The sequence below is a fragment of the Spodoptera frugiperda genome, chromosome 15, assembly GCF_023101765.2.
Source record: "Spodoptera frugiperda isolate SF20-4 chromosome 15, AGI-APGP_CSIRO_Sfru_2.0, whole genome shotgun sequence".
NCBI classification, from domain to species: Eukaryota; Metazoa; Arthropoda; class Insecta; order Lepidoptera; family Noctuidae; genus Spodoptera; species Spodoptera frugiperda.
Window position 1 is genome coordinate 3,498,923 of NC_064226.1, and position 17,507 is coordinate 3,516,429.

General features: G+C 33.8%; 1 protein-coding gene across 2 annotated transcripts in view; it reads right to left on the reverse strand.

Annotated features, from left to right (window-relative positions):
• The window catches only part of LOC118275647 (tyrosine-protein kinase Dnt), a 67,133-nt gene extending 50,780 nt beyond the window's left edge, over positions 1 to 16,353 (reverse strand). Inside the window, exons 1-2 of one of the 2 annotated variants that reach the window (XM_035593684.2) lie at positions 16,268 to 16,353; positions 15,817 to 16,105 (exon numbers count right to left, since the gene is read on the reverse strand). In XM_035593684.2, coding sequence (XP_035449577.1) covers positions 15,817 to 15,928 — 112 coding nt within the window. In that variant the 5' untranslated portion in view covers positions 15,929 to 16,105; positions 16,268 to 16,353. The remainder of the gene's footprint in view (positions 1 to 15,816; positions 16,106 to 16,267) is intronic. The other variant, XM_035593695.2, reaches the window with a different exon arrangement.
• Between the last annotated feature and the right edge of the window lie 1,154 nt (positions 16,354 to 17,507).

Consider the following 17,507-nt stretch of genomic DNA (forward strand, 5'->3'; position numbering starts at 1 on the left):
CAACTCATAAAAAGATTTTATAATTAGAATGTGTTATTTTCAATCTCTACGTAGGTATGTTGCACGACATGCACACACGCTTTCGTCTATTGAAGATTGTAAAGCGTTTTGATTGTAAAGATTGTAATTGCTAGGTATTTTGCGTTTAAGCAGACACAAAATTATGGCAACGTCGCGACAGTCACGAGCCATACAATAGCCTATCGTCGTTTCAAGTGTCGTGGACACTATACTTTAATAAAACTTTTGTTAAAGGGAAACCGTCTCCACTTTTTAAGTCAGGTAGTATCCCTAAAACCTCTTAAATCTGAAAAATACTACACCGAAAATTATTTCTTTCGAAAAAATGCAATATTTATCGTCCAGTACTGTAACAAGTATGTTTTCTTCAATACTGGATTATCTACTATCTAGTCTGTTTTACTGGCGAAGAGCCAGGGAGAGTCTTTCAAGGACGATTCCGCTGTGTTGCTAATATTCATATTAGTCAGCAAGATTTGGATTCAAAATCTCAAGTTGTTTTGTGTAGTTTTTGGCACTTGCACTATGAGGGTTGAAATCAATGGTAGATTTTGTTGGAGGGATATTTGTAAGTAGCTTTTATGCTGTAATGTTTATTTTCTGTTATGATCTTGTTATATCTTTATGATATTCAACTCTGTATTTGTAATTACTGTCGTGAGGCTTACTAAATTAACTAAAAATCAATAATCAAACTAAAATAACGGTTTAATCACTACATTAATGGAGAAAAGCTCTACTAGTTTCGCGTCAGAGGGACTCTTCATCATGAGCAGTGTGTGTCTCCGCTTTATAAAGCAGGAAAATAGTGGAACTTTCTTTCCATTAATGCACATAAGTAAACTGTGATTTTTAGTAGATAACTTTACTTAGAAAAAAGCATTGATTTAGTTTCGATATTTTTAGTTAAGCATCCCAATCCCAATAATATTAATCCCTTATTAGCATGAGTACGTTTTTACGAAATAATTAGGCCAGCACAACATGTTCTACTCTATTTAAAACAGGCAAAGATATAATGCGTTGTTACTCACATGTAAATAAAGTACAACATAATATGATTTATACGCAAACAACACCTCTAAAAACTTAAAAGCTACTAATGCTAATGGTAAGTACTCCCTCACGTTACCCAGAAAACAATTTGGAATTATTTTTATCACCTAACTTCATTGTAACAAAGTGTAGAGGACGGCAAAAGTACTGCTAACGGAATTTATGCCGCCTCTTCGAAGTTTCTTTATCTATGTAATAAATTCCAGTTTGCGTTTTACCGTATTTCGCGATTTTAGATTGTAAATTATAATGATTTAGGTTTAGTATTGAATGATCTGTTGTAGGAATGAGTCATATTTAGTATGTCTTGTTAGAGTAAAGATAGGTGCGAAATATTGCTTCGTAATTTTTCGTAGTTGAATCTTCTAGATAAAGGATCACCAAATATGAACCTTGTCCATACATAGAAATAGGACTCCCTATCCTTTTAATAAATTTTGATTGCAGAGATATTTGTATCTAGAGATAGATAGGAGACTAAAGAATGATGTAGAGTAGTTTTTACCCCTTTCGGTGAAAGAAGCTGTGAGCAGAAAACTAAATAGTTATTAAACCCAACATAATATAATTTAGTTAATTAATAGTTTAATACCATGTCTGGACATTTTTTATAGATTAGAACGCAATCGAGCAGACGAATCACCTGATGGTAAGCGAACAGCGCCGCCAATGATCTCCCGCAACACCAGAGGAGGCACAGGTGCGTCGCCGACCTTTTGAAAAGAAATACGCTCTACGATACTAGACAAGAAGTTTCTAGAACAAGACTAATATAATAGGAAACTAATTTCAGCCTGCCATATTATCAACAAACAATATTTCAATTGGATAACAATATAACCGTGTACAATTATAGCACGACATTAAATGACAATTATATGTAATTACATCTTAATTTAAGATCCGATTGAGTTAATTAACCAGGCATTTGATGACTAATTACGGTATTACATTGATTCGTGATTGCGTGTAATGAACACTCCATCGTAGCTGTAGATTAGCAATTGTCAACACATAGTATCTACATGAAATACGTACATACATACATCCATATAAAGATACGAGACATTAAAATTTTATCTTTCCTTATTTTATATAAGAGACTAGTTTTTGATCTCGATTTCGTACGCACAATCCCATTTTTCCTGTAGGTACCTGTTTTCTGGAAATTCTTGAATGGAAAGTATTTTAGGTCCAGACGGACAAGAATTTCTAAGAAACCTAGTGGGTAGGTAGCTTAGAACCAGGGTCTCCTAGTTTTTACTAGATTTTTAGCGAATTTTTTTAGCCGTTCTTAAATAATTGTAAATTACAAGTGAGTTTTTTACTTTTAGATGGACTCGCACTCACTAGTTGACACTAATTAAACGTAATTTTTGAGACACTAGTATAACTCTGGTCAAACCGACCCGTTTAAAAAGAATGGCTCTTCCACTTTTGATGTATGGTTGTGAGCTATTTATCATCAAGCTTCGACCTTTAGGAGTGGAACAGTTATCAAGCTAAAAGTAGGTCAGAAATTACGTTAAACTCTCGAAGGGGAGTAATAGCGAAAGTTCAAGCGGACATTTTGTTTGTACTTCAAATGTCTTGGAAAATAAATAACCAGTATTTTTTATTTTCATCCAATTTATAAAAAAAAAAAGTTTTGGGGATGATAATGCGGAAAATGAGACTTTTTACCAGCAATCAAAAAAACAATATTTCACAAGATTAATTATTATGTTTTTCGGTTTACTCCCTTAATTATTTGACAAGGAACTCAACTAGTTTCAAGCCGTGCTAGAAGCTCATATCCACGACACACGATGCGGTGACTGTCGCGCTGCCACTGTAGGTAATTAATTTAGTATATCTCACGAAAGTTATGATATAAATATGCCACAACATAAAATTATACTATTTAATTAAAACCGAATCCTCAAAAGAAACTTAAATATTACATTATCAATTGACTCATTTGACCCAACACCAAAAAATACCTATCCAAAAACCATTTTTAAAAGGAATATCACAGCCAATATCAAAGGCAAGAAACGAGACTAATATCAGAAGAAACAGCCGCTCAACTCCAATTCTCTTATTTAGACCAATTGACGCAACGTTCCCAAAATGTATTCAACAATTTCAAGTTTTTGATCGAAATTCAATGTGACTTCTAACTGTTCTCATTGTTCACCGAGTTAAGTTTTTCAGTTGTAATTTTAACAACAACAGTTCAGTTTTATTGTTAAAGTTAGTTTTACAACTTTGCTATGTAAATTTTAATGTGCCTTTGTAGTTTAAAATGTAGTTCGACTGGTCATATTTTGGCTATAACTGTTTTAACTGTACCGTATATTTTCTTGGGATAAAATAATATGGTATAGTGTATCTCTGTGCCAAATTTATTTTAGATTCAAAATCATACATATATTCATAATCTCACGTCTGCCTCACATCGGGGTAGACAGAGACTATGGAACGTCAATTAATACGATTCTCTTATAATACACTTTTCGCTTCATCAACAGTCATCAGTCTTTTCATGCATGCTCATCGGTTAAGGGTACTTTTAATTTGGCCCTTATTTAATATATCGTCAATCTGGTCGATATAATATATGTCCGTTTAGGCAGTCCTCTACCGCTGATCTCATTCATATCCGCTCTGTATAGATTTAAGAAAGAATTCTTAAATTTTAGTTTCATCTATCTTTTCTACATGTCCAAACCATCGTAACGTTCCCTTCTCAATCCTTGTCACTACATCGTCTTTCAACCCACTGTTTTTCATACGAATCCATTATGTAGATTTTCTATTTTTAGTGATAAATGACATGCTGTTTTCTAGTATTTTTAAGAAATATCAAAAATCACGGTGTAAATTAGTGTGCAAATAGAAATGTTACCTGTTTTTTTTTTTAATTGGCTAATACGATGTCTCTCCTTTTCAGGTTAAAAATCAAAGACCATTTATATATAGATACTTTGCTTAAATTTCATTTATATTTTTTGTACTTCTACAAACACACACACACACACATAAAAGTAATTTCCCTGACGACAACGAAGCAAAATAGAAGGGTTATTTTAACAAAAAACCCTTCCACGAAACCTAAACACAAAAATTCACTCCAAAATATAAAATATTATACTCATTACGCGAATGTCTGATGGCCAGTGACAACTGCTGAGGTGTTCACAATCGGCCTCGTTAAAATTCACCTTTTTAATTATCACCCCCTTTTTTTTATAAAAACACAGAGTTCCTTTGATAACTTTACGTCATTAACGTCTTAGTTGATTCATCGCTTCAATGCCTCGGGAATTTTATTTTATTTTAATAATATATTTTGCAATGCTGCCCGTGTTTTGGGTATCCTACCTCACTCCGAAAAGGAAAAAAAAATGACGATTTTTGTATTAGTTATACAAAGGCGTAATACCTAATATTATATGATCGTTGCGATTTTGTGTAGTAGTTTTTAGCCGAATAGAAAACATCGATTTGCACGCCTAAATCCTCATTTTTGTCATGAAATTGTCAGCAGTATTAGGTGGCCTAATGTATAGTCGAATGTAGATGGTTTTGATAATATTAATCTTATTATGTGTCGTCAGATGTATGCACTTAATATACATATTATTATGTACGAGCTACTTGGATGATTAAACATGAACATTTCATGTTCTCATGCATATGGGTGCGTTATACAGATATTAAATTTCCGATAAGCTTCTCACATACCGGTAATTATTTTCTGTAATCTTTCATTTCTGGAAAAATACTTTCAATGCGCATTAAAAATAAGATTGTAATATCATACTTTTATCAAAAGTTGTGATTAAAATCTGTCACAATTAAATAATAACTCTGTATTCCAAATTACATCAAAATTCGTTCAGTAGTTTCTGAGTGATTTACGGACAAACAACCTTTCACATTTATAATATTAATATGATGAAAATATTTGTATGATTTCTAATTAATTTCTAAAACCAATCTAAAAACTTGATACTCTCCAAAAATTATTATCACTAATAATTATAATTGAACTAACGCTTCACAGCCCGCATTATAAAGATTATTATACTGAAATTAAATTGCTTCCTAGTCATACAATGACGATGGGAGCCCCCAGCTGTAAGCGACAAGAGAGCCATTAGTCAAACATAGTGACTGGGCAAAAACATACTGAAACTAGTATATTTTAGGTGTACTAAGATTTATGAGTATTGATTATTTTGTGCTAGTAATTATAGGGTGACTGGTAATTAGTGAACGATATTTAAACACGTGATTGTACACATGATTACAAACAACTTTCCCAAATAAACTTTTTTTGTATACTCACTAGTTTAATTTTTATCCCAATAACAGAATAACAAAATTTCGGGCACGCGCGTGCTTTCGCATTATCAGCTGTTAGCAGCTAAAGTTCCAAAATACCTACCTAGTTACGAGTCTTCCAATAATTTGAAATTGATCTTTTTCTAAAGAACTATACTACAATTTTGATACAACATACCATATTACCCTCCCCCAATACCTACACAAGAATATTAATATCCGCGATCCAAATATAGACATCAATATTCTGATCTCAACAGCGCGTCTCCATTGTCATACAAAAATATATTATCATGATCTAATAGCAAAAAATGTCTGTCTTCCGCTTAATTTCCGAGAAAATGTTGCGGCGGGTCTATGGGACCACAACGATATTATTTTAGGGGTAACTTGATACACGCACGTACGGTTTGGCAACAAGTGGACCGCGTTCGAGGCCAAATATTGTATTATTGACCGGCGAACCAGGAGATAATATGTTGAGAAAGTTTCAGTGGAATATCTTCTTTTTTTCTGAGGAAGTTGTTTAATGTGTGGGGTTTTTGATGGGTAGTGGTTTGAATGAAGGTCGTTTTGTAATTTTAGGTCCATTATTTACTGAGGCCGTAACTAAAAGGTAAAGGTATAACAGCTAAGCTGTGAAACTATACCTATGACCGTTTCCACCAGTGCTAAGCTATGTGTACCAAAATATGATTGTCAGAAGCCCGACGCATTCACAGCACCGTAGCACATTTCTGGTGGAAAAACACACTTGCCCTACCATGCCTGGTGGCCACGGCTTTCATCAGTAGACATATTATTTTATTTCGATTTACAGTACATTGGATTCTCTTCTAATTCTCTCCAAACTAAAATCTTACACATTGAATAAAATAATATACCTACAGTTGTACACCAGGGTGACTCCTGTTATTATCATCTGAGATTCCTCGGTCATAATTTAGCAAAAATAACTGTAACTTCGCCATCAACAAGTGGTGAGTGGAAGTTTTGTGTAACATAAATAATTCTTGCGGTCCGCCTCCTCTGCGGGTTGGTTCTGCCTCCCAAAGTTTGCAACGGTAAAAATAACAGAAGAAGTTTCGAAATTGTACCTACTTCTGTGTAAATATAAGTGAATCCTCTTGCTGATTCAGGAACAAGTGTATTGTTAATGTGGAATAATTGTTTTTATAATCCTTGTAGTATATTATGAAAAATAGAATTGTAATTATACTAGGGAGCAAAAAAATTATGATGTTTTCATTTCTAGATAAATTATTCTGTAATAATCTCGTAAAACATTGATAGTGACTCCATTTTCTGCTCCCGAGTAACCGAATGAGTTTAGTTGAGTAGCAGCAATTATTTGGAGTTTGCATTACATTCTTGCAATGTAATGAAATTTAAACTGTCATCAGTATAATATGTATAATGAAAACGCATTTAAACTTACTACTATGAATCACATAAAAACATATTACCTTTTAACACAATAAAAAAAATAGCACCAAACATCTCCCTTAAAAAATAAAAATATACGAGATACTATAAGCAAGTAATAAGTCTATCAAGCACGTGCACTCGTGGCCGACTTAAGGACGCTTTCACACTGTACAGATGAGTCGCACGTAACGTAAACACTTCGCGGTTCGTTTACTTTGCCACTAAGTGTGCGCCAGATTGTTTAGGTTACGGATATGCACCTTTATATTGATGGTAGTTCAGATAGTAGGAGTTTGGGAAATTAGCTTTTATAGATAATGTTGGTTAAATTCTCATTAGTTAGCATCGTAATTATAGTCTTTAAGTTCATGATTCCTTGAGGTACTTACAGAACTCGAATGTATGTAAGTTACAATTTGCTTTAGACTTTATTTTTAATTGATATGCTATTATTAGTCAATTTTTTATAGGGAATATTGGGATCTCATCTCTCATCATCGGTTGAAACGCTAATTGAGCTAAGCGACATTTTTTTTGCGATATTGAATTAAATACATATTCGGAATCAGTGATTTTTCTCCAGCAAATGATATATATTAACTCAATATCGCAAAAAAAATTCGCTTGGATCAATTAGCCTTTCAACCGTCGATATGTGTTATAGGGACTATCGTAGGGATAAATATTAACCTTAGGCACAATCAGACTCTTTACTATTCCTAAATTTTTAAAAGACCCCAATTTTTAAAAAGCCTGCGAAAGTTCAATGCTAATACTAAACGACAGACCCTACTAAACAACTATACAAACCAATATTGAAGAAAGCATAAATAAATAACAATGTTTGCACTACCTGACTACCTGTTTCAAGTAAGACAAGAAACCCTGTATTTTAACAACAGTTTATTCAGTACATAAACATAGACTATTAACTCAACAACCACTTATACACGTTACAGGAATGACATTTAATTTTCAGAGTTCCTCGGACTTAAACAGTAATTGCCTAGGAAAGGGTTGACAAATGGTTCCGTATGTCGCGACGGACACCAGATGCTTCCCACGGTGGACTATGTCCCTTATTTATAGGTCTCAGAACAAGACCTAGACGTACCTAGATGTACTGTAGTGCACCTAATTGTCCCTTTGACATTTTCTATTAGCTTCGAGTTTGAGACGGAATTTGAAATGTTAAGGGTAAAGTGCATAATTGAATGAAAAATTGGAGAATTATGGTCGTGATGGTATTATTACTGGTTGTCAACTTTTATTGGGTTGAAAAGCGTTGTTAAAGTTTGTTGTGAATATTATATTGAAAGTGTACTATAATTTTACTTTCGTGAGACATACTAAATTATTTATTATGTTATCGGCTTACTCACGTAATGGTTTGACGAGGAACTCGACTAGTTTCAAGCCATGCCAGAGGCTCATATTCATGAGTAGCATTTCACGGCACACGACGCGGCGATCATCGTGCTGCTACTGTAGCAGTTGTGATTTTAATATTCTAGGATTTTTTTAAAATAATATTTTTTTACAACTTACATGATATTACAACAACACATATGTATATCATGCTTAGGTTGGAATATGGGTGTTATAAAAATAAAACACTGCATTATACACTGTTTTGCTTTTTCCCCATTAAAAAAAGTTGTAACACACACACGCATAAACAAAAAATCCAATAACGATATAAAGTAAAAAAGATAGCGAGAACCATCGTGTTACCAAAAAAGCATTCTTTTGTAACGACACGGTGTATCAACTGCAATAAATTTCTGGACAAAAAAACAAATAGCTATAACTCGCCATGTCCAATCAAACGACCCCCAGTGGGCTTGGAAACGCAAATTGCGGCCAAAAATGATAACTGTTGAATTATCGCCCTCATTGTAACAAACGAAGTCTGTACATCGAGCCTAGTTTATGAAGACCTTCGGGAGATGGTTATCAAATGTTTTATTGGGTGCGAAAAAATTTTATGTTTTTATTTTATTTTTAGTGGTCGGTACTTAAAGGCCTCACAGAAAACCAATATGTTTCGTTGACAGAGTGAGATTACCGCTAGGCCCAATTATTACTCTTTCTTCTCAATCTTCCCAAACTCCGATTCCCTAAAATAATCCTCAAATTCCTAACCCCCAAAAGACCGGCAACGCACTTGTAACGCCTCTGATGTTTTGGGTGTCGATGGACGGCGGTGATTGCTTATCAAAATATCTGTGTGCTCATTTATCGGCTTTATATTGTCAATAATGAATATTTTGTCAATAATTGAATTTTTTGTAAATACATTTACATTTTTTCTGGAAAGCGAACTGAGATAATATTAAAAAGTAAAAGACTATGCAATTAAACTAACTTATTTCACTTCTAAAAATATAAAACAAACCATTTTGTAGCTATAACGACTCATATCTAACATCACATATTTGAAATGTCGAAATATCACATTTCTACACATAATTCATTAATTATTTAAATACCCATATACCATAATACCCAAAAATAGACCACTAAATGACATACCAGTCACTTGACACGCACGGCGTACACCCATTAAAATCATCAATGACTCCTGTCATAACTTATGACAACAACCATGTCATATTAAATCTAAGTCAATTTGTACCATGGACGCCACATATCATATGTACGTTGACTGGATATGATAAGGTGCGAGTATGTTATTTTTTTAATGAAGCTTTTGTGAATATTTTTACTTGATTGTTTTTAGACGTTTTTAAGTGTAAAAATGACGTAGTCTACCAAGGAGTGGAAACTCTTAAACTTTGACGCGTTTTATCTAAGCATTGTTACCTTATACAACAAAATTAAAAATGTGTCCAATATTTTTTTATTACCAAACTGACGAACTAAATATAACTAGATTTTTAATTTTCATACCCCATCATCATCCCTATTGTGTTTAACTTTTGTGTTACTAAATTCGGGTATAGCTTTCAACTGTACTTATTTTTATTCGACATACTAAGCATACACCATCTAGTTCTCTCTATATCTCTAACGAACCCTCTGAATCGTACACCATGATGTATTGCCGTGGCTATTCGAAACACTGATATGAAAAATGTCAGGAAATCTGTCCAATTATATTGTAACGCGATTCGTAGATGGCAGCACGTTACTAACTTTGTCACGTGTCCCGTTTTAGCACGGAAGGGTTAGATAGATAGATAACGTACGTTGAGGAATTTTTGGTCATTTTTCATTCAAGTATTTTTTTTAGTTGATAACATCAGATGTTTATTAGTATTTATTTTGGCAAAGATATTATTTTAGTTTGGTTTTGAAATTGGATTTGTGTAAGTAGATTATAATTTTGTTTTTATAAGACAGTGATACGATTTTTTTTAATTTATTTACACTTCTGTATATAACAGACGGTCGCAGACTTAATGCTGGGTGGCATTCTCTAACAATCAACATTGGGTGATGCAGAGATATGCAGTAGGAGTACCAAATATTAGTGTGATCGTGATCGATTGTGATTATTAATGAAATGAGACAAAAGTTATTTTAGATTTAGTACTTAATAATTTTATTTGTACTTAAGTATGAGGTATACATATACTCGTACATTAACACTTAGCTGAATCATATTTTTAAAGACCTTTTGATTAAATTTCTGTCCAGCTGGGCTATTTTGTAACTTTCAATTTGTAATATTAAAGTGAACTCGATCGGGGTCCACCATTTCATTAATTGTTAGAATAATCTCGACCAATAAGTGACTAGAACGCGATGGACCACACTTCAAACGTTCGAATTGACAGTTACAAAATAGCCTAGCTAGTATAAAACGACTAGCTCAAACTAAAATTTCGTGAAAATTCTGTTACCTAACAACATACAACTCAAAATAGCTAGTCATGTGAATGTATATCTAGGTCGTACGTCTTGTTTTTACTACTCAAGCGCTGGATAAGCACAAAACGTCAGTTTGTCATGTATTTTAGGTCAGAGTAAACTGAGTTACTGGCCGTTCGTGGCACATAAACGTCTTGTAGACAAAACATATGAATTTCGTTGTTACGTGCTTATGTGAAGCTAAGTGCTTTATTTGAATTGGAAAATAGGTGTTATATATCTTGCGTTTGAAGTTAACGTTTGAAAATAAATTCAAATGGAAAAAGGCGTGCTATGGATGCGTATTATGGATGGCTTCCCTACTATCGATATATCATATTATACTCGAGCTGTGCATCTTCCTCGCTCAGCTACATAGCTTAGTATCAGTGGAAACGGTCATATAGTTTCACAACTTAGCTATTACATCTTCGTAACATAGCTACATAGTACACAGTTTAGTATCAGTGGAAACAGTCACATAGTTTCACAGCTTACCTATTACATATTCGTAGTAGGAAATGTACCATGTAGCTATCATGGTACATTTAATAAAATCAAATCACTTTAATGCATCCATAGTGTACAGTGTGGTCTACAATTTCTGCACCCTAAGACGAATTTATACGCACACTTCACTCCGAACGAACAACCCATAGCTCATTCAAACACGTCCATAAATAACGTTATAATTACCTACTACGGAGTTAATTTTCATCAAAATTTAATTTCAACAATCTGTTATAATATTATAATTATGCCAAAAACGGGGCGGTACCTAGGTACTTTGTAATAAGGTCAGAGATATCAATATCAGCTCCGCTATAAATTGAGGCTAGTGTAATGGTTTGCCATCACGCATCATCAACAAGTGGCTTATTTCCTTATACTTAATATGGTGCTAACATTCTCTGCTGATAAATTTATATGGCCCTAGTTATGTGTGTCGTAAACTTTATATTGTTGAGATGGATTTGATGGTAAGTTTGGTGTGTTATGCATTTCTTTGGTGGTTTTATTACGGTTAATGTTTTACAATGTATGTATTTTGGAAATAATATAAATAAGTGTGGGAGAAACAAGCTTCAGCAAGAATGAGCCAGCTCGACCGGAGTGGTACTACGGACTTACAGAAAACTGACGGGAAATAACGCTTGCGTTATGCTTCGTTACGAGAGTGAGGTTGCCGGAGGCCCAAATTTCTAAATAACATACTATAATATTTTCTTTTTTAGGGTCTCGCTTAAACCCTTATATTCGGTATATTTGACAGTCCCAGATAAGTAGTTTTAAAGACGTACCTTTAACTTTTTAATTTATATAAGTAATAACTTTCCTTCATAATACTCTATGGCACATAAATCATTTCGTTCCAGAGTTAGCTTCCAGTCACACGAACTAATTAAATTCCAATCAGTTTTATTCGCATTCCTCTGAGTGCAGCATTCTACACTCGTTACTTGCGTAAAAAAAACAAGCATCCAATTATCTTGGCCGACGTATGCAGACGACTCTTCTTTAGACTAAATCGTATGCTATGGAAAAGTACAGAAGTGCTATGTAAACAGTAATTATTTATCATTAGAACTTTGATGAATGTTTATTTATGTCTATGTAAAAAAGTTATTATTTAATGGCTTATTCTGCAATATCAATGAAATGCAACGTCAATGCTTCTTACTAAACATATATAAATACAATATTACATAATATATTGATATAATACCATACATAAATCAAAATAATGATTTTTACAATTTTTATCTGTTTGTTTGTTCTGGGTTATCACTGAAATGGCTGGACTGATTTGGACGGGACTTTTATTGGCAGCTAGCTAATGTAAATTAGGCTACTTTTATTTTAGAAAAAAAAATCTAAAGCCTAAATTCTCTCCGAATTTTTTTACGTGGCAAAGTCGCGGGCAACTGCTAGTAAAGTACTAATCTTGAACATTTTCTGTCTGCTTCAATTCTATTTTCTTCCAACTCACATCGACCCAAGGTAAATACAAAACGTGAACATGAAGTAAACAGTCTCGTTATAAAGCTGTCAGTATCAAATCACAGTCCCCTTCGATACTTACTATAATTATATAGTAGGGTGTGTATTATGTGTCCACGTCGCTACACAATCAACCTATGCAACCAGTATAAACTGACCGCTGGATGTGAGAAAAGATCTTGCTAGGCGAGACCATGGTAAACTGGTTTGCTATAGCATGTATCGACTTGGTTCAAGTGGACCTTCTATTTCTTCTTGCATCCTGCATCGACGTAAGTAGTTGGCACCCCACACTGGCGCGACGCGATAAGGTCCCACCCAAATTGATGTTTGAACTGTCATTAATTCCCCTTCCCGACAGATGTCACTGCAGTCTATTATTTTTTGACACCTAGCTGTCATTTGTTCTTATTTTATTTCGTTGATCGAATGAAGGAGTGGGTTGTTGAACTAGTGTCGTAATAGTGCGGTTGATTGGACATGAATCATTTGTTGGAATTTTATTAGTGATCATTTGATGGGTTTTTATTGGTGTGACATGATTATAATCTGACTTGGCTTTGGTCTGTAAGATATTTAATACATTTTGCTGAAATTGTATAATCCAGTAAACGAGCAAACGGATCACCTGATGGTAAGCAATTGCCGCCGCCAATGGACACCCGAAACAACTGCGTTGGCGGCCTTTGGGGGTAAGGAATGTAAGGGTTGTTAGGGAATCGGGGATTGGAAAGATATATTTGATTGGTATACACTTTAGTTCAATATCTCAATATTACTTTTTTATCAAAATCTTCAAATCTTGAAAAATATACCTACATTAAAAATATATACGAAGGTCGTCTGGAACAAAGCACCATTGCGTATAAGATAAAAGACCATCCATTGTACGCATTACCTAAAATATATGTACAAAATATACAAAATCTAAATCTGTAAACTACATCTACAGTTTCAAAAAGAAAAATAAGCGCCAACGAATAAATTTTCTCCATACATTTTCTTCTACGATAAAAAAATTCTTACGAGCAAGATAGCGGCAAAAATATCGCAAGAAATACGAGTATACCTTCACAGTAACTATTACACTCATTTTTATTCCGTTTATCTCATGACATGGTGGTTTATGAGTCAATCGGAGCCATTCGGAATTATTCGTAGTTATTCGGGTGTTCGTTGCGTATGCATTGCACGGTGGCAAGTTTCTTTTATCTGTAATAAGATTCCAATTCGGATAGTCTTGATGTCGCGAGCTCCCTAAAGTAATAAACTAGTGGTAGAGTGGAGCTTTGTGTGCGTTTTCACGGTGACACGATACGTTAATTTTGATTTTCCTGTTTTGCTGGTCAATAATGTTTTATTATTAGTAATATTAAATGTTATTGATTTTAAAAAATCTATTAAGAAGATAATTTTATTATTTAAAATCGTGTGATAATACAGGAGATGATTATAAAACTTGTGATTATTCATTATTAAGTCTTAACATAAATCAGAATCAGTTGAGAGATTGTATGAGAAAGTATTTATCTATTTAATTTATTTGTATATCATGCTTTATTGTACACATTTAAGTAGCCTAGGTTAAATACATTTTGAGTAATATGCGTTGGTACAATGGGCGGTCTTAATCCACAATGAGGATTTCTTCCAGACAACCTTTAGATGGAATATTTATAAAAAAAACACACAGATAAGTATTTTCTAATGAAATGAACATTGTTACGTATATTTTTAGATACTTCAATACGAATATCTACACACATGACTAACTCCAATCTCTTTGTTCTTTATTTTAACATTCTTTCTTCAGAAACAAGACAAATTACTTCGTATCGCTCTCAACATTGAACACAAACTCAATTGCGTACGAAATACGTCGAATTTGTAGAACAAATATAAATGGTTGAGGGTAGATCGAGGGTAGATAATTACATTTTTTTGATCTTCGGAAACTGGGGATGACGTCTGAAGCCAGACCCTTTGTGTTATATGCTTCGATAGTGTCACAGATATGAGACGTGTGTAAATAGAAACAAACATCACTCCCTTTTTGGCAGTTGGGTAAAATTGTGACGTCATCCGCATTTGTTTGGATAAGGAAGTAACGTGTGGAAAAGTATTAGTAAATTGGTGACTAATGGAGTATAAGGTTTCGGTTCATTGGTCTTTTAATGAAGCGAGTTTTTTACGACTTTGCTTTTGAATAAGCCGTGTTATAATGCTTGAATTCAAGGGATTTTCACCTTTATCGTTTCCACTATAAAGTCCTTAAGAATTTTGTGTGAGATTTCTTAATATATTATATAGGATTTTCTGTAGAGTTCCTTTATATCAAGTGAATATAAATAAGTGAAGAGTAGAACAAAAAATATACTAAGTATTGAAGCTTTAAAGCACTATTGAACTTGTTGTCAGACCCAATTATGGTTGAAGGATTTAGATTGTTGTTTTCGACTAGCCGAACCGAAAAACTTCATACCGCCTTAAACATTTTTTTTCGCACCTTTTAAACCTGCCCTGGACTTCCACAAACTATTCAAGACCAAAATTTTCCAAATTCGTTAAGCCGTTCTCTAGATAAAAAAAAAAAAATACTTTGCTCCTCGTGCCGGAATAGTATAATTCAGTTACTTATTCCTCTTGTTTAGTTTTAATTCTATAACATCTCTAATTTCAAAGCGACTAGTGAATTTCAGATGAGAAAAAAATCTAGAACAGGGTATAAGTATAGAAAATGTAAATCATGCTTTAATCGTCTGAATCCAAAAAAAAGGTTAATAAACATTCATTCATCTCAGCAAACATAACATGAAAATGAGTCGAAACGTTTTCAACAAGCAACAAGATAAATTTCTTTCAAACGTGAGTATTAATAAATCCAATGTATTTATTGCTTCTAATAAACATTAATCATCATATCAGGTATCGGCCTTAAACAAACTTCAAACAAGAACGCTGCGAAAACACTCCAAACAACAGTTGTGCCTGTACAACACAATTCAAAGTCAATAGCCATCCCTTCACTAATCAATAGTTTCCAAACTCAATATCAGTGAGAAATTCAGATATTATTCGAACAGTAATCAAATCCAGTCTTACCTAACAACTTCATTACTTCAGCTTGGCTGATGAGAACATTTAGATGGCTCGTTGCCAATGGCAACGCGAGCCAGGCCGCCCAAGCGATAACAAGAATTTTAGCAGCCATCATTACATACACATCACTTTACAGTCATTTTATTTTCACTTTTGAGTACATTTTAACACATTTTTTTCTTAAATCAAATGTTTGTTTACGTCGTATCCATTTTAACGGTTTACGTATTTGAAATTGGAATGAACCATAGATGTTGTTTACTTTTAAAAGACTCACATTTTCTTTTTAAAACTGTAATAAAAAATATTTTTTATTTAGTTGTCAAATGTAAATAAATAACAAAATATTATTGCGGAAACATTTTAAAATAAGAACTAAAACTTTTAAAATGCATCCAAAAACAAATCAAAGTTCATTCGAATTTCAAATTAGCGCGTACGAAAACAAACCGACCGGAAAATTTTCGAATTCGGAAGCCGGCGTTTCGGATGCGTTCACAAGCGGACACAAGTCTGACGCTCGCGGTACCGCGCCGCACTGCCGTTCAACACCGCTCGGCGAACCAACAAGTTACTTACTGACATGCGCACAGCACAACCCTATCATCCCGACTACACATTTCATTATACATCGAAGATTTTACTTGGACACTTACAAATGTTATCATACAAATACAGTTATGTACCTCACCCCGTCTTTGAAATAGTCAAAATGTGTTTAAATTTTAAAGGCTTTCATTGAGAGGGACTCGTGTTTTAAAGGGAATTAATTGAGTTTGTCTCAAGGGAGAGGCGTTTCCGTTTTGCATTAAGACCGTTCTGTGAGTACTAATGAAATTACGATCTCTTTTATAAATAGAGTGCTCGCAACTTCGTATCGAATACGATAAAAATCTTAAAGTGTGATTTTATGAAGGGATAATAGGGTTAAGTTTATGGAAAGCAGGCTTAACTCGGTTAAAGGGAATTAGTACGAGTTCCGTTTCACATCGGATTGAATTAAGAGTTTCCGTCAATATGCAAATAGAGTGTTTTAAAGTTTGCCACCGGTACCTACTTACTCCATCTTAAATGACAAATTTTGTGTAACTTTACGACTTTAGATAATTTTGTTGACAGTTGTATTTTATTTCTATTTTTATGGCCGTAGTTTGTAACGAAGCTAAGCAACTTTTTGTCTTGATTGTTTGGTCGACCACTTAATACGGAGTATAACTGAAATGCTCCCGAAAAACGCTACAAAAATCATTGAGTTCTTGAATATTTCGTAAATAAATTTCGTTTTTTACCATCACCTGTATGCGGTGTTTGGGAGCGTTTCGTTTACATCCTGTTTAATGATTCTGAATATTTTGATACCAGGTATGACAATAAGAATAATTATTGTTTCGCGTAGTTTTGTGTCCCCTTACTTAGTAGTCAGACTTCCAACTACTCGACTAACAAGTTAGTTTTAATTCTTTACCAAACAAAAATGTCTTAACCCCATTCTGTGTTCCTTTTACACGTCCAACTGCGTATCTCCACTGCAATACATCAAAACACGGCAAGTTTTCTCGGCTGCGTTCAGATTAGCCGTTTGTGGCGAATGTATAAGTAATATGGCGGCACGTTGCTGGCTGGCACTGATGAATGATGCCACTTAATAACGGAACATTCTCTTGTGATTATTACGTAAACGATTGCTAGTTATA